This window comes from Neolamprologus brichardi, unplaced genomic scaffold (genome assembly GCF_056152115.1).
Source record: "Neolamprologus brichardi isolate AB-2024 unplaced genomic scaffold, ASM5615211v1 NODE_ptg000031l+_length_7269946_cov_1, whole genome shotgun sequence".
Classification (NCBI taxonomy): Eukaryota; Metazoa; Chordata; class Actinopteri; order Cichliformes; family Cichlidae; genus Neolamprologus; species Neolamprologus brichardi.
The window spans coordinates 5,948,062-5,971,774 of record NW_028270136.1 but is presented as its reverse complement, the minus strand read 5'-3'; the positions used below and the strand labels follow the sequence as shown (position 1 = coordinate 5,971,774).

General features: G+C 42.0%; 1 protein-coding gene across 4 annotated transcripts in view; it reads left to right on the top strand.

The window, feature by feature from the left end:
* Positions 1 to 23,713, top strand: part of LOC102781238 (voltage-gated potassium channel KCNC1-like) — a 96,842-nt gene that overhangs the window by 39,389 nt on the left and 33,740 nt on the right. For 3 of the 4 annotated variants that reach the window (XM_006807865.3, XM_087837376.1, XM_087837375.1), the window contains exons 2-4: positions 642 to 773; positions 7,279 to 8,140; positions 11,195 to 11,407. In XM_006807865.3, the coding sequence (XP_006807928.1) occupies positions 642 to 773; positions 7,279 to 8,140; positions 11,195 to 11,407 (1,207 nt within the window). Of the gene's footprint in view, positions 1 to 641; positions 774 to 7,278; positions 8,141 to 11,194; positions 11,408 to 12,102; positions 12,237 to 23,713 lie in introns of those variants that run through there. The other variant, XM_006807863.3, reaches the window with a different exon arrangement.

Below are 23,713 nucleotides of genomic sequence, written 5' to 3'. Positions count from 1 at the left end.
AGGTTAAACGTGATATATAAGTCACTTAGACAACCTAAAAATGTTATTGTTTGGCTTTTTTCAGTGTTTTGTTTGTTCGTGAGTAAATCAGTTTGGCTGAGATTAAAGTTATTAGATTAGATAAAATAAAACTTTATTAATCTCCCGGGTGGTTTTCACACAGCTGAATAAACGTCAAACAGAAAACTGACTAAACAGAAGAGTTTACTCCAGTGTCCTGTTATATTTTAGATAGCAAGGAGCAGACGGCCGAGTTTATTAAACTCCACCGAGACAGCGGTGACTCAGATCTGAAGGCTGGACAGGGGTTTACTTCGGGTCTACCCGACCTTCTGAGGACCCGGCCCACGTAGACCGCGAAGGCCGGGTCCTCAGGAAGATGCAGCCCATGAATTTGGACACGACTTTAATGAAGGGGCACTTTCTGCATCCTGTGTTTCTTCCTGACTGTGTTCTCAAATATGTTGAACCACTCAGGACCTTTGCACTGAATCGACAGGATTATTCTGGCTTCAGTGTGTTGTTGGCACCCCCTTCTGTGGTAGAAGTGCACTAAAGTGAGTTGGTGATAATGTCCTGACGTCCTGAGTAAACGGTAACACCTTTCTTGTTCTCTTTTTACTCTCACTGTTTCTCTACAGTATGTGGCTTTTGCCTCACTCTTCTTCATCCTGCTCTCCATCTCCACATTCTGCCTGGAGACCCATGAAGTCTTCAACACCATCTACAACAAAACAGAGAATGTCACCGTCGGCAACGTGACACGTGAAGAGGTACGGTAAAGTTTCAGTGACACGCTTTGCCTAACCACAGTAGGTACTCTTTAAGTAGCACTCATGTGACAGTTATTAAAATACAGTAGCATCGGCCTAAAACTTCACTACATACATAGTTGGGACAATGTTATGTCTTATATAAATGTTATTACTGACTGCCATCAGCAGCCACAGCTGTATCTGACTCAAACAGTATTAACTGCATGGCATTTAAACACTCACATAGTCAGGGACAAGTGACAATAATAACAGCATTGAAACACTCGCAGCAAAGGGGACTAACAGCTAACAGCTAACAGCTCTAATAATGCATCCACACACGCAGCAGGTGGGAATATTAATAATAACAGCTCCATGCAAAACATTAACATTTAGTTATTGGCAACATAGCCTACACTCCTCATGTGTGGATGGCTCTGTAACACTGCTCTGTGATGTTTGGATCAAGGAAGGTCAGCTTCAGCCTCACACAACCTGCTTCTGTATTCTAGCATATGAAGAGAAACTTTCCTCGCATGAATATGTGGTCACCAGTGGAAGTGCACGGCCTTGTCTAAGAGTCAAAAATGTTTAAAACGTCTGATTTCTGAAAGCAAACTTCAGTGTCTCATCATAGTTCTATTAAACCCTCCTGCTCTTTGGGCATGCTTCGAGGCTGAATGGGTTTCTCACTTCTGCTGTTACTGGGAAATATTCACTGAACTGTCTGAGACCAGGTGCACAATGATGCTGACAGTGAGGATCAGGTTTATGTCAGACAGGAAGCTCCAAACTGGGGAAACCTGAAACATCGCCTGTCTTGACCTTTATTTGGAATAAACGGTGTATTTGTTGTTGTTCTGCACATCTAAAGCAGTGATGGACACTCCCTGTAGCCCCAAGTTCGGTTCTTTTAAATGAGAAAAAATGTCAGACTGGTATGTTAGCTGACCGAGTCACAGAAACTCTTCAAAAACATCGACTAAAGTTTTTGGCCTGTAAGAACATCTGCACATCTCTGTCCTATTTAAAAAGACCTGTGCGGATCATCCCCCTTGAAAGCCATCTTACTTCTGTATGGACCAAAAGGTCCTCTGAGCTGCGCTTTGATCTTCATATCTAATGCATTTTTGCAATATCTGTAGTCTTATTGAGCTGAATAGAAAAATATCAAATGCGCTTAATGTTCTCAGTCGGTTCTTAAGTTCATTTGGTCTGACTGCTATTTGCAGCAAAGAGGCATCAAGTTAATCTGTTAGGCAGCCTGCAGTACATGATGTCTGTTAACTCTGGTAGACACAGCTGTTTGCCAGTGACGTGTGGCGCACCAGCTTTTGCTGTGTGGAGACACAATATGAAGCTCATTGTGCTTTGGCATTGGGTGTAGCATATATCTATATGGCTGACTTTGCTGGTTCGCCTTTCAGCACTGTGTGCTCGGTTGTAGGATGTGATGGTTTCATGCATTTATTACTAAGAATAATAATTCAACCCAAGAAAAGAAAAGAATATTCTAAGAATCTTCATCAATGCACATCATCCTCTGTCCCCTTCCAGAAGAATCCAAACCTGATGTAACTCACCGTTGTGTGCCGTTTGCTAAGTCGCCACCGTCACAGGTGCTGGTAGCTTCTGCTCACCATCCCAGCTTAGTTTGTCAACCCTTTGACCTTACACCTGGTAAGCTTGTAATCTAATGGCTGATTTAAGTTGTTGTCGTTCTTTTTCAAGAAGAACAAAAAGCATAGTTCGAACTCAATTCATGGTTAAGAATTAAATATATGTAGGAAACTTGCTGTGTACCACCAGTGGTAAGCGTACCACAGTTTGAGAGTGTCACGGCGGGGTGCGCCGGTGTGAAGAGGTAGACCCAGATGCAGACACGGTGGAGACAGAACTAGGTTTCCAAAAATAAAGCGAGCCTTTATTGTGGCTGATGGCATGACAAAAACACTAGAGAACACTGAAACTGGGAAAACTAAGGAGACCAAGAACACTGTGTAACCTAAAAAGACTGACATATGACACTCTGTGAAGGAACTATGAAGAAACTATGAACACAGAGTAACTAGGCAGGCTATGAAACAGTGACACAATAACGGAAACTATGAAAAGATGAGGTGAGGATAACAGACGATCTGACCCCGACTGAGCAGAAACACACGGATTAAGTACACATAAGGAATGATCAGGGGAATCACATGGGGAAAACAGCTGACAACAATTAACATAATGACAGGACAGGGGACGTGAAGCTAAATACAATAAACAAAAAACACAAGGATCCTTTAAAATAAAACGGGAAACATAACAAGACCCAGACATGACTCGAACTAGACCAACAAAGGAAACTTGGACATGAAACATGACAGATAAACACACGAAGACTTAACACAGAAAACTTCACACAGGGATGAGAACAATGGGGAGCTCGATAAACCATGAAGTAAAACTGTAACCTCGGCATGACAGGATGTAACTAGATAAACTGAAATGAAACTAGACTGAAAGGAATAACAAAAACATCAAGAAACTCAGAATACTGGGTCACATGACCCAGGACCATGACAGAGAGATCTCGCCACCAGGCATTTCAGTCCAGTCCAGAGAGCATATATGTTCACACCTTCATCTCGTTGTCCAATAATAACTTTGAGTTTTGATGAATGCTCAGGTCTGTTCATCTGGACATGTGTTTTTAGTCTTGAGACGGAAGGAATGAGTGACAGTGAAAACACATTCAGATAACCAGAATCAGCTTTATCTGTTTTATCTTTGTAAAGTTTTCAGTTTTTCTGCTGAAACATATGCTGTCCTCTGGATTTGATACTTATTTATCATACAGGCTGTACAGTACATAACATCAAACTTTACATGTTTAATGTAACTGAAATGTTCAATTATGTGGGCTACAGACAATAACAGTAACAGACTATATTTATATGAACTGTGTAAACTTAATGCATTTAAATGATTTAAGCACATGTAACACCTGCATGTGTGCCAGTGTTATAATGATCTAATCATTGAATGAAGTCTGAACTAGTTCAAGCAGTCAGCTCATAACATGGCTCCTCTCCTCACATCATATGACTAACACACACACACTCTTGGATTCTATTTAAAGTACAGCTTCCCCATCTCTCTCGCTCTAACATGTTAGTGCCATGGCTCCTCTTCATCACTGTTTACTACTAAGAAGTGTGAGCAGTGGTCTCCTCTCAATAAAGCCCAAAATGGCTCCCGATGGTCCTGAAACCCCTTAAAAAGCTGAAGCAGATATTTATACTATTATAGCAGAATCAGTATAAAATGCATGAAATTACACACTGGCATGTTGCTCAGTACTAACTTGTGGGATCCATCCCTTTAAGGAGATCCAGAGACTGGACCCAAACCACATGAGAGAAATGTCCTGAATGGATTCAGCCTTGAACTCGTGTCATCTCGTCATCACACTACCTGCTATTAAAATACAGAAATCTACTGTTCACTTGTGATTATATCAACTGTATATGTGCAGTCGTACTATATCTGTAATAATATTACATCTTAATAATAAAAGATGAGGTATTGACTGCATTGTATCGTGCAACAGTATTTACATTTGTGATTTGAAGTGTGGAATGAGAGGCATGAACATGCAGTGCTTAGACACCAGCAGGTTAAGCTGAAAACAAACCTTTAGTTCGGAGGCAGAAGATCCACGGAGGGAAAAATTAAACAGCAAAATCCAAAGTTTGTGAAGAACAGGGAGCACATGAGAGGATGTTGAAGAAAGACCTGAAATAGAACAAAGGAAGCAAAATTAAATGCAAGACACAGAAGACCAGCAAAAAGTAAGGATAATAATAAACACCGAAGGTCCACATGAAGGGAACACTGGGCCTATCATCCAGACGACATTAACTGCAGTACTTTTCATATCTATCCCTTTAAAGTCTTACATCGTAACACAGAAAATAAAAACTGATGCTGACAGTAAACAAGACATTTCAACATGCTGCAAGTTTTTAAGTGAGACTTGGAACCTGCTGGTTTCAAGTCTCACCTTTTCACTCCCCCACGACACCAACAGCTTTAAAACGAATCCGCTGATAGAAAGAACAACAGGTGACACCTGAATAGATAAACCTATTGAGTGCTGAACGCTAACTATTATGTGCAGGTAGCCGAAAAGCTAAAACGGCTAGCATCACCTCAGCACTTACCTTAGAAACTCTATTCTTGTCTTAATATCAAGAGAGGGACGTTTCAAAATTTTAATAATGCCTCAAAGACTAGTCATGAAGATTTAGTGCCAAGGTGGAATAAAGACAGTTTTTTTTATATTCGTAAGCTATTACCAGTTAGCTTGAGTATACTGGCCTTGCAGATGCAGATATACAGTTGTGCTGCAGACTGTGTGTTCGTTTTTCCTGCCTCAAAGTTATTATTGATGTTTTTACAACAATTTTAGAATTTCCCGGTCTCCATAGTACTTACCTTCCATTTGCTGTCCTTCACCTGGGACGAAGCTATAAATGGTCCATTTTACTCTGGCTGTTTAAGAAAAGTCTTCACCTTCTTATTCCACACAGTAACCTTGTAAAATTGCCCATAATCCACAATTTTTATTTATACTTGTTTGCATCATTTTACACTCTGCACATCAAATTTTAGAGCTATATTTGCTGCATAAAACTAGAATTAAACAGTTTTATGTTATAAATAAAATTGTGTTAAATTTGCGGCTGCATTTTTACATACGTTTTGTGTGTAACAATAAATACATTTTGTGTAGGAAAATATAGAAATAATGATTATTATTCATGTTATTTTACAAAAAGACATTTTAGTTTACAGACTATTTATTTTGTAATTTTATTGAGTTTTGATGTATTAACAGGAAAATTCTGTTAAATTATGAAATTACAATTCTTACAGTGTGTGACATATGAGCTTGTGTGTGCTCATTTACATTTTGTAAAGCCACTGGTCAAATAACAGATTAAACACAGTGTTGTTTTCAGCAAAAAGCACTATAACTGCTTTATCTGAACTGGCCACTAAATCAGAAATCAGACAGAGAGTGTCAGTAATAGCCAGGTGAACGACGGGTAACAAGAAGAAACGAAGCTCTTTGGGTTCTCAGGTTAGGGTGAAGTAAAAAGCTGGTGTGAAAAACTGCTTCCACTCTGCAGCCGCTGCTTCAAGGCAGAGAAAAATCAATATGTTGATCAGTTATTAGAAAGAGACCAAAATCCACATTTAATCATTTTACCCTTTGTTGCAGCTGATGATGCTACGTTGTTCTTTCTTGATATATTTCTATGCTGTGATGTTTTGTTTATCTTGTTTTGGTTTGATGAGAGTAGAGAAGCTTCTGAGAGTGTAAGACTAAAGCTCTGCTTCCTGCTCTCAGCTCTACGGGGTTTTCAAGAAATTTTCCCAATCATCTATAAAGCGCACTTTGGCACCACTCAGGCCACCAGCAATTTAAAAATAACGTGCAGCTATATATTCCTGGTCTGAATGGGAGAGGGCCAGGGAAAGCTACAGCATCTGACACTATTTTGGCAAGATACCCAACAATGCAACATTTTACTAAATCTATGTTTATTTTTAGCCAGGGCCTTTAGGGTACCACAAGTGTCACACGCTCTGGGCCTTGGAAGATAATCAGCAATGCTTGCTGCAGGCTTTAGCTTAATGTTTACCAGAACAGAGTCGCCAACCAATCTGCAGGAGGGACAGGTGAAGAAGACATGCTGCTTGTGACTTGGCTAACATTTGTATAACCATGTGGTAGCAACTGCCTTAAGCAGATAGCTGTAGCTAAGGAGTTACAACAAGTGATCTACCGATTGGAAAATCAATCTGCCCCAGTGTCCAGTCTCAAGTGTCTTTGGGCAAGATGTGTTCACTGAAGTATGATTGTGTGTAAATGTTAGACATAAAGCGTGTAGAAAATAGCTTTTGGGTGAACGAGTGAGTGTGGCACATTGTGTAAAGTACTTTGAGCACAATGTAAGACAGTGTTCATCAGTCACTCTGTCACAAAAGAGACCTACTGCCCATACAGGCAAGACGTCCTCGGCTTAGCACATCAATACTGACCGCGATATATTATCTGAAACCCCAACAGTGATTTGGATTTTGCTAGCGTGTTCATTTTTACTAATTACCAATTTTTTTAAATTACTTTTAGATTGTTGGCAATATGCACGTGTGCTCATTATGTTTTGCTCTTTTTTCTAACACTTAGCCGTAAAAAGCCAGTGGGGTATTATTACCGAAGTCAATAGGATAACTTGAGCACAAGGCGACGGAGGATGATTGAAAGTTCAGAGGTCCCATTTTCTGAAAATGGTGTGAATACGATACAGAGAAGGAAGCCATCCAGGATTTGTACCACAGCTGCTGTCACACAGAAAAGTTGTTCTTGGGTCAACAACCACTTGTCAGAAGCCAGACATGTGTCTGTTGTAATGAATACATAATAAGATCAACTAAAATTCTCTTCTTCTTTTCTTCTCTGCAGATTGTATATGAGGTGGTCACAGACAGCTGGCTCACGTATGTCGAGGGCGTCTGCGTCATCTGGTTCACTATTGAAGTGATGGCACGCGTTATCTTCTGTCCTGACAAGGCAGAGTTCTTCCGCAGTGCCCTGAACATAATAGACTTTGTGGCAATTGTGCCCTTTTACCTGGAGGTGGCGCTGAGTGGCCTATCCTCCAAAACAGCCAAAGACGTTCTGAGCTTCCTGCGTGTTGTACGCTTTGTCCGTATCCTACGTATATTCAAGCTGACCCGCCACTTTGTTGGTTTACGTGTGCTGGGCCACACTCTGCGTGCCAGCACTAATGAATTCCTGCTGCTCATAATCTTCCTGGCACTAGGTGTCCTCATCTTTGCTACCATGATCTACTATGCTGAACGTATCGGTGCTGACCCAGATGATCCAACAGCTGCAGCCCACACCAACTTTAAGAACATCCCCATCGGCTTCTGGTGGGCTGTGGTGACCATGACCACGTTGGGATATGGGGATATGTATCCTGAAACATGGTCAGGAATGCTCGTGGGTGCCCTCTGCGCCTTGGCTGGGGTGCTGACGATTGCCATGCCAGTGCCTGTCATCGTCAATAACTTTGGCATGTACTACTCCCTGGCCATGGCTAAGCAGAAACTCCCCAAGAAGAGGAACAAGCACATCCCCAGGGCGCCACAGCCAGGCAGCCCAAACTATTGCAAGCCAGATGCCCTGGCAATGGCGACAGCATCTCCTCACAGGTTGATGGGAAATGTGCTCGGGCCTGGCATGGTGGGATCTGGCAGCATGATGGGTACTGGAGACTGCCCATTAGCACAGGAGGAGATCATTGAGATCAACAGGGCAGGTGAGTAACCGGACAGAGGTGAGCCAAGTCTCTTATGGAGTTTGAAGGGATGTGAGGGGGAAAGTTTCTTTAGGTGAAGCTGCTTTGAAGATATTACTTCAAAGTATTCAAAATATTATAATACAATATAATATTATCAATATTATATTGAAGATAGACATTCTTCCAGATAAAGAGGGAGTTATTATCCCCCTATGAAAGATGAAGTGTTGTTAAACAGAGCAAGCTTTTTTAAGGTGTTTTTTTAAACATAGTTTTATTTTAGCTACTTACATTGAACAAAAGGGTCAGCATTATTATTGACAGTAATAATCAGCCTGTGGTTGTTACTCTTCTTTGGCAAATCTTCCAAGCTCCTTCAGATTTGATGGTCTTGGGGGACGTTAGTCTTCGGTTCAGTAACATTCACGTTTGTCTTCCGTACTTATTCATCAGGAGCGATGTCTGACAAAGTGATGACCGAGGCACAGTTTTTCAGCTTCAGGTTTTCCTTTAAAATTATGTCCTTCTTTCTTCATGATTCCTTCCACCTTAACGAGATTCCCAGTTCCTCAATCACTGAGCCCAGAGCATAATATTCCATAATACTCCCACCGCCATGTTTCACTGTGGGGTCGATGTGTTGCACACTCTTATTTCTCCAAACGTAAGCAGCACTTAGATGAGCTCTAGTTTCATTACAATTCCCAGCTTCCAACTTCTGTCGGGCTTGTTCTGTACGATATGAGGGTTAGGGTCCTAACTGTTTTAATTTGTGCAAATTGGAAGATAACTCTCAGTTTTTGAGCATTTTGAGCACGACAAACCTATCGCACATCATTACACATCAGTGTGCTGTCAATAAAACTAATAATAATAATATTGACCCTGGTGAAAAAGGTTAGAGTTAGGAAGTTTCAGCTATTAGGAAATTCTTAAGTCTCGAAGGGCAAGTTTGAATCTGGGCCGTTTCTCACAGACTGATTCTCATTAGTATTGGTAATCTGCAGGTGGCACTGATTTTTATTATTGTACGATCTCCTGTACAATATAAAGCGCCTTGAGGCGACTGCTGTTGTGATTTGGCGCTTTATAAATAAATTGAATTGAAATTGAATTTAACTAATAAATTGCATTGTGTAACTATAGCAACATCACAAACATATCCACGATTGTGATGTTGGTTTGTGCAACTGCAAAGGAAACCTGTGATGTCCTCACTTTCTTTTCTGTCCATTACTCAGTTATTTTGTGAAAGTGCACTGTTGACCTGACGATGACATCCAGCTGTTAGAATATCTTTAACAAATTGATGTGACAGAGCATACAGACAGGTCCTGAGGCTGTCTGTATGCTCTGTCACAACATGTTGCCACAGAGCTGAAGAGCTTCAGATGCCACCTCACCACATAAAGGTGTTGGAGCTTATTTGTTGACCAAACAAGCTCAGCGTATTGATTCATTCAACTTAAAAATGCATTTGGAAATATGAATAACACACAAGTTACACTCTTAAAACATCAATTATAAAACAAAAAGGTGTTTTGAAAGATATTACAATAGAGAACAGAAGTTTGAACTCTGCATTAATGCAAACGTGAACCATCACATTTGATGAGATGACCAGTTGCTCAATACAATAAAAAGCATTTCACTTCATGTGTCTCTGCTTGTGTGCTGTGGAAAGTAAGCTGGAAGAATCCAGAACAGTTTTCCAGCTACTTCAGTCATCATCCATCCTTTTCCACTTCCTCACTGTCATGTAGTGCTCAAAGCTTCTATAGGTTGAGAGTGTAGACCATAGCCAGTTTGTTGGCACCCTGATGCAGAGAGAATCGTTCACACTTATGGGCTGTAGACACACCAATTAACATAAGATCAGTATCTACATGGCTCTGTACTGAGGGTGAAGGCAGAGCACCTGGAGAGAACCCTCACAGACATGAGGAGAACAGGACAACAGTGTTAACCACCATAGTGCATATTTGGTTAATAAGCAAGTAAATGTGATCGATCATGTTTTGTGTGCTACATTGTGGCATTCCTTCTAGTGACACCATGGAGATGAGTAAAAAGAAAGAAAGATGTAAGACAGGACATGACTGTTCAGCACGTCATCTATGCCTATACATACATCTTTGTTTCAGGCATTGAGATATTCTACTTTTGTGTTATAAGTAAGTGACGTTTATTTGTTCAGCACTTTTCACAGACAGTCACAAAGGACTGGACACAAAAAAGAGAAATACATTAGAACATGAAGTGTCATAATAGAGAATAAAAGGGTACAAAATAACAAAATAAAATGAACAGGTTAAAAATGAATAAATAACAATTCTATAAAATTCTCAACAGAAAGCCTGATTTAAAAAAAACTACTGCTAAATCGAATTCAATTCGTTTTTTAAAATGTATTTATACACTAAATCACAACAATAGTTGCCTCAAGGCAATTTATATTGTAAAGACCCTACAATAATATAGTAAAAACAATCAGGTGACCACCAACGAGCAACCACTTTGGCAACAGTGGGAAGAAAAAACTCCCGTTTAACAGGAAGAAGCCTCCAGCAGAGGGAGGGGCTAAACTACACCAAGATTTCAAATACTGGACTCAGCAGCTGAAGCAGAAGGAGCTTGATTCACAGCACGTGACCCCATAGAAGAGATAAGAAATGTTGTTAAAAGATTAAACGTTTTGATTCATCACGACACACAGCTTTAACAATGGGGCGATCGTGGTTCAAGAGTTGGGAGTTCGCCTTGTAATCGGAAGGTTGCCGGTTCGAGCCCCGGCTTGGACAGTCTCGGTCGTTGTGTCCTTGGGCAAAACACTTCACCCGTTGCCTACTGGTGGTGGTCAGAGGGCCCGGTGGCACCAGTGTCCGGCAGTGTCAGGGCGGCTGTGGCTACAATGTAGCTGCCATCACCAGTGTGTGAATGTGTGGATGACTGGATGTGTAAAGTGCTTTGGGGTCCTTTGGGACTATTAAAGCGCTTTACAAATACAGGCCATTTACCATAATGGTCACTCCTATAATCTTTTAACTGCCTTCTCCTTCCCTCTTTTACCAGACTCCAAGCAGAACGGTGATGCAGCAGCTAACGCTGCGGCTCTGGCCAATGAGGACTGCCCTACCATCGACCAGGTCCTGGGAGATGAGCGTAGCCCGGCTACCGGTGGGCTAGGCTCCACCACCAGCCGTGAGCGCTACCCGCACGACCGGGCGTGCTTCTTGCTGAGCGCAGGGGAGTTCCAGCGCACAACAGACGGAAACGTTCGAAAAGGTAAGGGGGTGGAGGGGGATACTGAGGGGAAAAGATGCAGAGAGGGGAGGGGGGTACTTGAGTGACAGCATGATCCTGATTGATTAAAGCAACAATATGCATAGTGTGTGAAAATATCACATGTTTGATCTCAGACTTACATATACACACGTACACTGAGTTAACTACAACACTCAGAGAAGATTACTCCAACATAAGCAATAATAAAAAAGCCATGATGTTGTCATTTAAAATAATGAGTTAAATCATCCTAAAGCACACGATTGATCACATTCCCATTCCATCCATTCTTTTTAATGCAAGCTTAGTTTTGCAGTCTCGCTGCTCTGAGACTGTTCATAATCACAAACGCTGTCCGTGGCACATGTAACACATGACGCTCCTTTCTGCTTTGCAAGTATGTGATTGTAGAGGAAGTTCCCTAAATTTGTATGTCCTCCATCTGTACTGCAGAGGTCGCTGCGGCGCTAGTGTCTGGTGCCCTGAGATTGAGTGACTAGATTTACTGTGCTGAGCCACAAAAGTAATCACTGATTCATTGAACTGAATTCAATGAATTGAAAAATCATTGTATTAATATTCTGCACTGAGGTGACTGAAGAGTCCCTTGGTAGTACTACACTGTCCTTCAGTGTATGCTTCCCACTGTTTATGACAGCTGATAGAGCTCTTTGTGTCGATCTCTTTTCACACAGCTAAACTGCTTCATTATGAAACACTACTCTTTTTGAGGGATTATAATGTCAACTGTAATTCTTTCTCCAGGTAGGTATTACACAGCAGATACTGGTGCTACTTTATGTTTTTATACTGTCAACAAATCCCATGAAAGCTAAAATAACACTAGCAAATATGTTTTCCTGTCATGGACCTCTGCTGGCAGCATACGTCAGGGTTTCTGTCCGACTGATCAAACTGTCAAATACTTGTTTTCCAAATTGTAATTATGTCGTCTGTACTTATATACAGTGATCACAAGCAGGATATAATGTGACAGACTATCAGAGGAAAGGCTATTTCCCCCGTTTGACCAATTTGCTGCTGGTGGGTGGCACTGGGAGATGTTATGTGCACCATGTCCTCCCTGCTGACTGATAGCAGAGTTGACTCAGAGTCATTTGGGATCATGTTGGGATATATTCCACAGTAGGAAATAGTCCCTTCAGACGTGTTTCCACTGCTAGATGTGCAGAGACAGCACACATAATGCTTATTCACAAGGTATGAATGCATCATTTGAATAACTGGGCTATCGATGCCTGAGGAGCTGGCAGGTTGAAAAACAGCTAATGTGGAGATTTGTGTCCTTACATGGTCCTCCAGCTAAAGGGCTCAAGACTAGTGTGGATACTCTTTTCCTTCTGGGCTTTGTTCACAGTAAGAAACATATCGAACGTCATGTTCTATATATTTAGATCATTTTTGTAAGTGTGCTATTTTTCATATTTTATCTTGCTGAACAGACGGATCAAATACGTTTCAGTGTGTTCACCATATCACCCTGCTTCATTGTTCTGCTCTCTCTCTCACTCTTATCTATTCACTGCATAGTTTATTTTACTTTGTTACACTGAAGTTCATTAACTGTTCATTCTTTGTTTCTTTCTCTCTTCCTCATACTCTCTTCTTTCCCATCTCCACTGTCTTGTCTATTATTCATCCATCCGATGACTCTTACTTTGCCCCCTTCTGCTGCTGCTTATTTCCGCCAACTGTGTCTGCTGATTGTCCTCATCCATTCATTTTCCTGTTATATTCCTGTTTCCAACGTAACTTTTGCCAACATGACCTGCACACAATCTTCCTTGACCTTCCTTCTTTTAAACTCTCTCACAATCGTCCTGTACCCCCCACACTGCATTTCCCTGATACACACACACACACACACACACACACACACACACACACACACACACACACACACACACAATACATAGCCACAAGCTGGAGGGGGCTCTGTTACAGCTCAGTAGGATTCCACCTTCTCCTGGACCAAACCACAGAAACACAGAGGTAACCCAGAGCACCCTTAACAACCTGAACTACTAAACTGCATAAGTGAACCAAAGATTACCTTTAAAGTTAATTAAACCACATTAGATTATTAAATATTGCAATAGATATCATTTGACTGAATATGGCTGAAATACAAGTTGGGTTTTCTTCTTCTTCTTCTTAAAAACAACAACAACAAAAAGTAAGAATCATTCTGATGCACATAAAATGATTCACAGCTTCCAATATTAAACTAGACTACATGTACTACACCAGAGTGCATATAATGTAGTGCACTGTAGTGCAGTACATGCAGTACAGCTCTGGTCATTAGGTTAGATTAGGCTCAAAATCAGAATCAGAATACTTCATCAGTCGGGGAGGAAATTATGGTCACAGTTGATCCAAGACAGCAAGAACAGGAACTAACTAAACTCAATTCAATAATATAATATGTTACAAAGTTACAAAATATAGTAAAAAGGGTCTAATAAATACAAATAGATCTTATAAATATCCCAGTATATTAGACTCATTAAAAAGAAATATGTGACATTTTGCTGCCCTTCTTATCATATTGACTTGATGTTTAGGGTGTGTACTTGTGACTTTGATGGAGGAATCGTACAGCGAGCTAGCCAGTTTCCTGTGTAGTTAGTGGTGTATTTGGGTAATCTTAGTCTCCCGTTGTACTGGCCTGTGTCCGGCCAGAATGTCATGGAGTAGGTGAGAGCTATTGTCCGGTATTCTCCTCATCTTGGACTTCTTCTCCTACACTACCTTTAGGGAGCTCCAATCTCACCATCTTACTGGCCTTGCACATCATTTTATTGAGTCTCTTGGCATCCATGACCCTCAACCTCCTGCCCCAACATGCAGCTGCATAGAAGATGGCACTGGCCACAACGGACTGGACAATCCTGAGTATTGTCCTACAGATGTTAAATCACCTCAGCTGTCTCAGAAAATACAGACGACTCTGGCACTTCATGTAGATTGCAGTGGTGTTTTTTAACTTAGTCCAGTTTATAGTCAATGTGTACTGCAAGGTATTTCACTATGTCCACACTGACCACCTGAAACAGGGGGTCGCTGGTTTTCTGGTCCTCTTAAAGTCCCCAATCAATTCCTTGGTCTCTGTCACATGCAGCTGCAGATGATTCTGCTCGCACCACGTAACAAAGGAGTCCACCACTGCTGGGTACTCCATTTCATTCCCCCACTGATGAATCCAACCAGAGCAGAGTCATCAGAAAATTTCTAAACATGGCAGGAAGGTCCATTAAGTGACTGATGTCTGTGGTGTAGAGGGTCAATAGAAAAGGAAAGAGGATGGATGCTTGTGGGGTAGCAGGTATATGATGGCATCCTCAACTCCGAGGCAGGGCTGGTAAGCAAGCTGAAGGGGGTGCAGATCTGGCCTAACAGTCTTTCCAGCGTCTTCATGATGTGGGAAGTCAGTGCCATAGGCCTGTAATGCTGGGGGCCTCTGGGACGTGACGTCTTCCACAGCAGCGGGAACCACAACCAACTCACGTTCAGCATGAACATTTTAATAAAGACTCCACAAAACTGGGGGGTACGAGCCTTGAGGACATGGGGAACTCACCCTGTCTGGTCCTGCAGACCTGCCTGAGTGGAGTCTTCACATTTTACTCTGAACCTGGTCGAGAGTGAAAGTGACAGGTGGGGGAGGGGTTTCTGGTCTTTCTCGGGAGGCTATAGACCCTTTGACATAGGACGCTGCACACAGAGCACTGTGCTCTAAAGCCCATTTATTTCTATTGCTTGTGCTGTACAATGGTGGTTTCCCGTTGCACCACGCCAAGCACAAGCATGCCAGCACTTGCCCTGGCATACAAATGCATGCAAGCGCTTTCCTTTTTGCTGAAGCATATAGTTAGGGCTGGACCAGGTGACCCTGAATCCTCCCTTAGTTATGCTGCAATAGACGTAGGCTGCCGGGGATTCCCATGATGCACTGGGTGTTTCTTCTTCACTCACTATGTGTTAACAGACCATTACTGCATTGAGTCATACTTGTTATTAATCTCTGGCTCTCTTCCACAGCATGTCTTTATCCTAGGCCCCCTCCTCGATTTAGAGATGGTCTTTCTCTTTTCGCGTAAAGCAGCGTTCCTCCATTTCCAGAATGTGTACATCCTCATCAATGAAAGAGTGTCCACTGGCCCGTAGGTCTAAATGGCCTGATGAATTAATTCTTCTGTGTTGTCCAGAGATTGTTTGGATTCGCCAATGTATGAATCATGGCGGTCGTTCTCTCTCTCCAACCGGTCGCAGCAGATTTAGATTTAGGTTAATTTAGATTTATTCTAACCAAATTAGCTTCATGTCTTTGGACTGTGAGAGGAAGCTGGAGTACCTGGTCAGAAACCTAAAGAAACACAAGTAGCCATGTAAACGCCACTCAAAAATGATTCCAGCCTGGTTCCTGAAACTTATGGCCTGTTTCTACACTGACTGATATGCTGCAGGGTCCTCCCTTCTTTTAAATTTCCTTTATTACTTTGAAATGAGATCAGTCACTCTGAGGGTAAACACTATCTCCAGAAGCTCTGTGGTGACAGAACAAGGTGCATCTGCTTATTCTGTGCAGAATATTGTGACATTTGGTGACAGTGAGCCTGAGTTGTTAAACTGTGACCATTGTTGGTGTATTTCTCTAATCAGCAACCGGAGTTTAACAGCTGACAGAGTGAACAGGATATATAGAGGTCTGATAAGATCAGTGATGTCGTAGGGAAATGTTGGCTCCTTATTTATGTTACAGAAACACAGAGCTTTGAGGTCAGGTGGATGGCGTGTTATTGTTTTGTTGTTTTAATGAAAGTAGTGCCATTGTTCCCTGATGATAATATTGATACGAATATGCCTTTGTACAAGATAGAGACCTCACCCCCCGAGGTCCACAATCTTATCAGACCGCATGACACACTGGCAAACAGAGATAACCATTTGTTGAAAATGACGAGTCTGCTGGCTCGTCTCGCAGAAAGTGGACTATATAAAAGAATCTGAGCAGTTAATGTAAAACAGTGTCACCAGGGCGATCAGCTGATCCCTGGAGTAAACAAAGCGGTGTGTAGCTGCTTCACCTCGATCCCATTCTTCACTGAAAATAACAGAAGGAAAAAAACTCTCTCACCCACATGTATGAGACAGAGCTATTTAAAATAAACACTCTACAATAATAATAAAGAGAAGTAAGAAAAAACAGGAGCAAATGAAACAGGCACCTTGAGGTTCAGATAGAATAAAACAGAAAGTAATAGAATAGCTAACCTGGATTATGGCAGGTTAGACCCATGATGACATTAGAAAAAATTACCATATTACCATAGTAGATTTAAATAGATTAAAGTGGACTAAACAAAACAATTTATCGTATTTCATGAAACCTTTACAGTCAGTTCAGTTTTATTCCACACATATTAAAATCCCACTAATGTGAGTGCTGTGAAAAAGCCCCCGTACGGATTTTTTCATATCTGCCACAATTTTAATAGACAAAGAAACTGGAATAAATGCACAGTTTTTAATGATGATTGTATATATTACAGCAGAACAGCTATTCAAATGTATGTAATTCCCCTTTGTAAATTATGTCATTAACTACATGTTTTTGAAAAGCTGAGCTCAGCTGAATTAGCCACATCAAATCTAAAGAAACAGCTGAGAAACAAAGTTATTGAAATCTATCAGACGGGAAAGGGTTGTGCTCTGGGACTCCAACAAACCAACAAAGACTCTAATAAACCATGTGAGAGCCACTATCCACAATTGGAGAAAACGTGGAACAGTGGTGAACCTTCCCAGGAATAGCTAACCTACCAAAATTAGGGCAGAACTTGTAATTTGGCTTAAAAAAATTGGCATAAAAGTGAAAAATTAATGCAGCAAAATGTGTCAAATTAAGGACACATTACCTTTTGAGGTTGCTGCTGCTGCACCATCAACAGTAGTACCAGCTCCCAGTCACAGGAGGGTGCTGTTGCTAGCACAAACCATCGACACGTACAGGAGGAGGGACAGCATTCCCAACGAGCATGAGGAAGATGAGGAGGAAGGTGAAATTATACAATATTGAAATTTGTTTGCAAAAAATAAATACCAGAGTCAACATTAACATCAGATCACACAACATAAAACCTTGCAATACACACACACACACACACACACACACACACACACAAACACACACGCCCGTTCAGCTATCTTAGTGAAGACCTTCATTGGCATAATGCTTTCCCTAGCCCCTTACCCTAACCATTAAAGATGTCTAACCATAACCTAATTGTAACTCTGACACTAAAACCACATTTTGAGCCTTTAAATGCTTCAAATTTGTGAGGATTGGTTTGTGCGTCCTCACAAGTGACTGTTGGTTCTCACAAGTCTAGTAGAATGCAGATTTCGGTCCTCACAAAGATAGCTAGACAGGAACACACACACACACTGTGTTTTTGTTACTGTAAAGCTTTTAAGTGTGATTCAGCATCACATAGTAAATATGTTGGGGCATATGCATGGTTTCTGTATGTGTTTGTGTGTTTTCGTATGAATTACACTGGAAATTCAATGTGTGTGTGTGTAAATAAATTATATGCACATGGAAAAAATGCACATATAATTTATAGATATTACAAATATGTGATTTAATATATTTTCACTGCTAACTATTATCAGCTGTGTTTATCAAGCCATTATTGGCCCACTACATCTCGTTACAGCTAATTACAGCCAGGATAGTTCCCCAGGATCTGGGGGAACTATCCTGGATTACGTACATTTTACACATAAAATGTACGTAATTACATTTCTTCCATCCATCCTTCCATTTTCTGCCGCTTACATGGGTTTAAGTCTCAGGGGCAGATGTCTAAGGAGAGACGCCCAGACCTCCCTCTCCCCAGTCACCTCTTCCTCTTTTTTGATCTTTAATCTGACCCCCTTCTCAATGACCAAGCTCTCCTCTCTATAAAGGCCCCAGTATTCCCTCTGCAATGTCCGCTTTGCTTGTTTCACTTGTATTTACATCCACCATTAAGGTGCAGAAAGCTGCAGTGTTCTTCTGAACAACAGGTGTCACCACTCAGACAATAACACTACATAAGCAAAAATACAAGAAGAGAATAAATCAAAACAGAAGCCAAGACTTTGTCAAGTGTTTTTTTGCTTAGTCTTACTAAGGTTTTGGAAACTCTGCACTTAATAAATTGTTCTAACTTCTCCCTCTGAATACAGTGGCTTGCAAAAGCATTTGGCCCCCTTTAACTTTCCCCCATTTTGTCACATTACAGCCACAAACATGAATCAATGTTATTGGAATTCCACGTGAAAGACCAACACAAAGTGGTGAACACGAGAGAAGTGGAACGAATTTCAAACATGATTCCAAACATTTGTTACAAATAAATAACTCCAAAGTGGGGTGTGTGTAATTATTCAGCCCCCTGAGTCAATACTTTGTAGAACCAGCTTTTGCTGCAGTTGCAGCTGCCAGTCTTTTAGGGTCTGTCTCTACCAGCTTTGCACATCTACAGACTGAAATCTTTGCCCATTCTTCTTTGAAACAGCTCCAGCTCAGTCAGATTAAATGGACAGCGTTTGTGAACAGCAGTTTTCAGATCTTGCCACAGATTCTCGATTGGATTTAGATCTGGACTTTGACTGGGCCCTTCTAACACATGGATATGTTTTGTTTTAAACCATCCCATTGTTGCCCTGGCTTTATGTTTAGGGTCGTTGTCCTGCTGGAAGGTGAACCTCCGCCCCAGTCTCAAGTCTTTTGCAGACTCCAAGAGGTTTTCTTCCAAGATTGCCCTGTATTTGGCTCCATCCATCTTCCCATCAACTCTGACCAGCTTCCCTGTCCCTGCTGAAGAGAAGCACCCCCAGAGCTGATGCTGCCACCACCATATCTGACAGTGGGGATGGTGTGTTCAGAGTGATGTGCAGTGTTAATTTTCCACACAGAGCGTTTTGCATTTTGGTCTCATCTGACCAGAGCAGCTTCTTCCACATGTTTGCTGTGTCCCCCACATGTTTGCTGTGTCCCCCACATGTTTGCCGCGTCCCCCACATGTTTGCTGTGTCCCCCACATGGCTTGTGGCAAACTGCAAACGGGACTTCTTATGGTTTCCTGTTAACAATGGCTTTCTTCTTGCCACTCTTCCATAAAGGCCAACTTTGTGCAGTGCACGACTAATAGTTGTCCTATGGACAGATTCCCCCACCTGAGCTGTAGATCTCTGCAGCTCGTCCAGAGTCACCATGGGCCTCTTGCATTTCTGATCAGCGCTCTCCTTGTTCGGCCTGTGAGTTTAGGTGGACGGCCTTGTCTTGGTAGGTTTACAGTTGTGCCATACTCCTTCCATTTCTGAATGATGGCTTGAACAGTGCACCGTGGGATGTTCAAGGCTTGGGAAATCTTTTTGTAGCCTAAGCCTGCTTTAAATGTCTCAATAACTTTATCCCTGACCTGTCTGCTGTGTTCTTTGGACTTCATGGTGTTGTTGCTCCCAATATCCTCTTAGACAACCTCTGAGGCGTCACAGAGCAGCTGTATTTGTACTGACATTAGATTACACACAGGTGCACTCTATTTAGTCATTAGCACTCATCAGGCAACGTCTATGGGCAACTGACTGCACTCAGACCAAAGGGGGCTGAATAGTTACGCACACCCCACTTTGCAGTTATTTATTTGTCAAAAATGTTTGAAATCATGTCTGATTTTCGTTCCACTTCTCACATGTTCACCACTTTGTGTTGGTCTTTCACGTGGAATTCCAATAACATTGATTCATGTTTGTGGCTGTAATGTGACAAAATGTGGGAAAGTTCAAGGGGGCCGAATACTTTTGCAAACCACTGTAGCTGCATGTCTCTGAGCTTCTGTAGTGGAATATAATTAAAATGGCGGTACAAACCGTCACAATCGTACATTTGTGTATAGGATAGGATAATAAGAAAAATATACTATATACAACAGAATAAAATACAATGTTGTCAGAAAAAAAATTGCACTTAGTGTTTTTGGTATTGCACATATATGGATTTGTGTGTTTGGTGAGTTGTGAAGTTTTTGTTGTGGAGTCTGACAGCAGTTGGAAGGAAAGACCTGTGAAATCTCTCCGTCCCACACCGTGGGTGCTGCAGCCACTGAAGGAGCTGCTCAGTGCCGTCAGAGTCTCCTGCATGGGGTGGGAGATGTTGTCCAACAGGGATGACAGCTTAGCCACCGTTCTCCTGTCACCACCTCCACTGGGTCCAGAGGGCATCCTAGAACAGAGCTGGCCCTTCGGATCGGCCTGTTCAGTCTCTTCCTGTCCCCGGCAGAGATGCTGCCGCCCCAGCAGACCACACCGCAAAACATGGCTGAGGCCTCCACAGAGTCATAGAAGGTCTTCAGGAGTGGGCCCTCCACTCCAAAAGACCTGAGTCTCCACAGCAGGTACAGCCTGCTCTGCCCTTTCCTGTAGAGGGCGTCTGAATTATGAGTCCAGTCCAGTTTATTGTTCAGATGAACACCAAGGTACCTGTAGCTGCCCACAGTCATAATGTCCATACCTTGGATGTTCAGTGGTTGCAGTGGAGGATGCTTGTGCCTGTGGAAGTCTACCACCAGCTCCTTGGTTTTACTGGTGTTGATCTGGAGGTAGTTCAGCTGCACCAGTCCACAAAGTCTTGGGTCAGTCCTCTGTACTCCTTGTCGTCCCCATCAGTGATGAGGCTGACTATTGCAGAGTTATCAGAGAACTTCTGCAGGAAGCACTGGGTGGAGTTGTGGGAGAAGTCTGCAGTGTAGAAGAGGAACGGAGCCAGAACTGTTCCCTGTGGGGCCCCTGTACTGCAGACGACCCTGTCCGACACACAGCCCTGAGTCCTCACATACTGTGGTCGGTCGGTGAGGTAGTCCAAAATCCATGTAGTGAGGTAATGGTCTATTCCTGAGTTCTCCAACTCGTCCTTCAGGACTGTGGGAATAATGCTGTTAAAGGCACCGGAGAAATCAAAGAACATGATTCTCACAGTGCTCCCAGCAGTCTACATCATCCGCTCCAATGCCAGGGTGCTAGGCAAACTGAAGTGGGTCCAGTGATGAGCTCACAGGGGCCGAAGTTGTGCCAGGACCAGCCGCTCCAGGGTCTTCATCAGGTGGGATGTCAGAGCCACCGGCCTATAGCTGTTGAGGTCCTTGGAATTCATATCTTCAGCCCAGCTGCAGCAGCCATGGCACAAAGTCCCAGGTTACAAAAACCAAGAGGTGCACAACCGGCAGAAGTGCCACAAAGAAAATCACTTTTACACTCACCTCCCTCTTCATCACACAGGCCAATGTGACACCAATCTATTTGTCAGTCAACCTGTTAAAGCTTGATGAGACCAAGAGAAAGCAAAGAGCTGAGACGTAATCCCAAGGCCACCAACGTGGAGACCCTCCGTTACGTGGTTACACCTGCAAATTCTATCCATAAAAGTTATGAGCAGAAGTTGAGTCCAACTTATTGCTGGTGATGCGAACCAAGATCTTGCTACAGTTGTTGAGGGTTGTAAGGAGTCAGTGAGTTCAATTCAATTTTATTTTATTTACATACCATAACAGCTGTCTCCAGTAACCTGGTGCTAACGGAGCACCAGCTCAGAAGCTCAGCTTCTCTGAGAACTGAGAACTGAGATACTAGTAAAAGGCTATAAAATAGAAAGAATTAAATAACACTGTATGAGTAAGCTCAGCTCCCATGTTCCTTTAAATTTCAAAAGAGTCACTTTCTGGTTTTTCACGAGGAAAACAAATAAAAATGAAAATTGTTAAACACATGAAATACATATTAGTATCATTAGTAGTATTATGCCCAATATTATTATTATTACTAGCCAAAACCCACCACATGGACAATTGTTAACAGCCCTTGGTTGAAGTGTCTCATCACGACATATTTAGCTGTGACTTGAACACAATTCCAAATACAAAGTCTGGTGACTGTTGTCTACGGGTGATGTATGTTGACAACGAGAGGAACAAATGCAAACGGAGAATGTAACATCACATTTGTAGATGTGAAAAATTGTATATGTGGAACAGTGTTTGTGTGCTGTTTTCTTCAGATTGGACACTGTAATGGTGGAGATGTACACAGAGCGTACATACAGATATAAACTCAGCACAGAAAGTAATACAATTTGTGTTGGGTTGATTCGTGCTTGTTTTAACAATGCTGCCTGGCAATAAATCATATACAGCTGTTTGTTTCCCCTGAAACGGTGCCACATGTGTAAGGAAAATGTATCTGTGAGTTGAGCAGCAGGATTACGTGTGGGGGTAACTTCTCTACCAATGGCAGACAACCTGTTCTGCTGTTCACTCTTGTTTGATGTCGTTTATTGGTTTGGATAATTGATGACTGAAGAAATAAGACATGCTGACAATTTAATCATTTAATAAATTGGTCACGCACTTCATTGGGATAGCATCCCATTCTTCAGCCAGCTCTTATTGCAAGTGTCTAGTTCAGGGGTCGGCAACCTGCGGCTCCAGAGCCGCATGCGGCTCTTTAGTCCTTTTAGTGCGGCTCTGCGTGGTTTGGGGAAAAAAAATTTTTTTTTAAGTAATTAGTTGAAGTGTATTTTATTTATGTTAGCTCTTTTTTTAACTTGTAGTTCTAAATCGGAAGATTATTGTGATATTGAAATATAAAAATAAAATTATATTCTATTATTATTTTAATCGTTCAAAATAAGCGTCACACTTGCGGAAGCCGATATACCCGCCGAAACGCCGTGCCTTTATCGAGACTTTCAACCCCAGGTAAGCGAATTATGGATCTTCGGATCCACATCATGTCAGCAGCTGTTCTCCACCGTGAACTATGTTAAAAACAAACACCGCTCACGCCTCACAGATGACAGCTTACAGTCCTGCGTGAAGATGAAAGTGACTTCGTACAGCCCGTACGGCAGAACCGACGCTGTTATGTAAACAGCGTCGGTTCTGCTCAGGTGCGTCTGCCTCCCCTGCAGCGGCGCTGCAGACCACGCCCCGCCACACACATTAACCAGATAAAATACACATTTAGGCTGAATTTTGCAAACATCTATTTTTCATTTTTTAGCAGCATAGTGCTTTTTTTCCAATTATTTTTTTTAAAAGTCAGGTCAAGGCTCCAAAAGCCCAAAGGCGATATAAAGGTGGCGGCTCACAACAGTTTTTGTTTGCTACATGAATCATTTTAGTTCAGCTGGGTGTCTTTCCTTTTGTTATATTTCTTTAAGAGTTCAAAATGTGT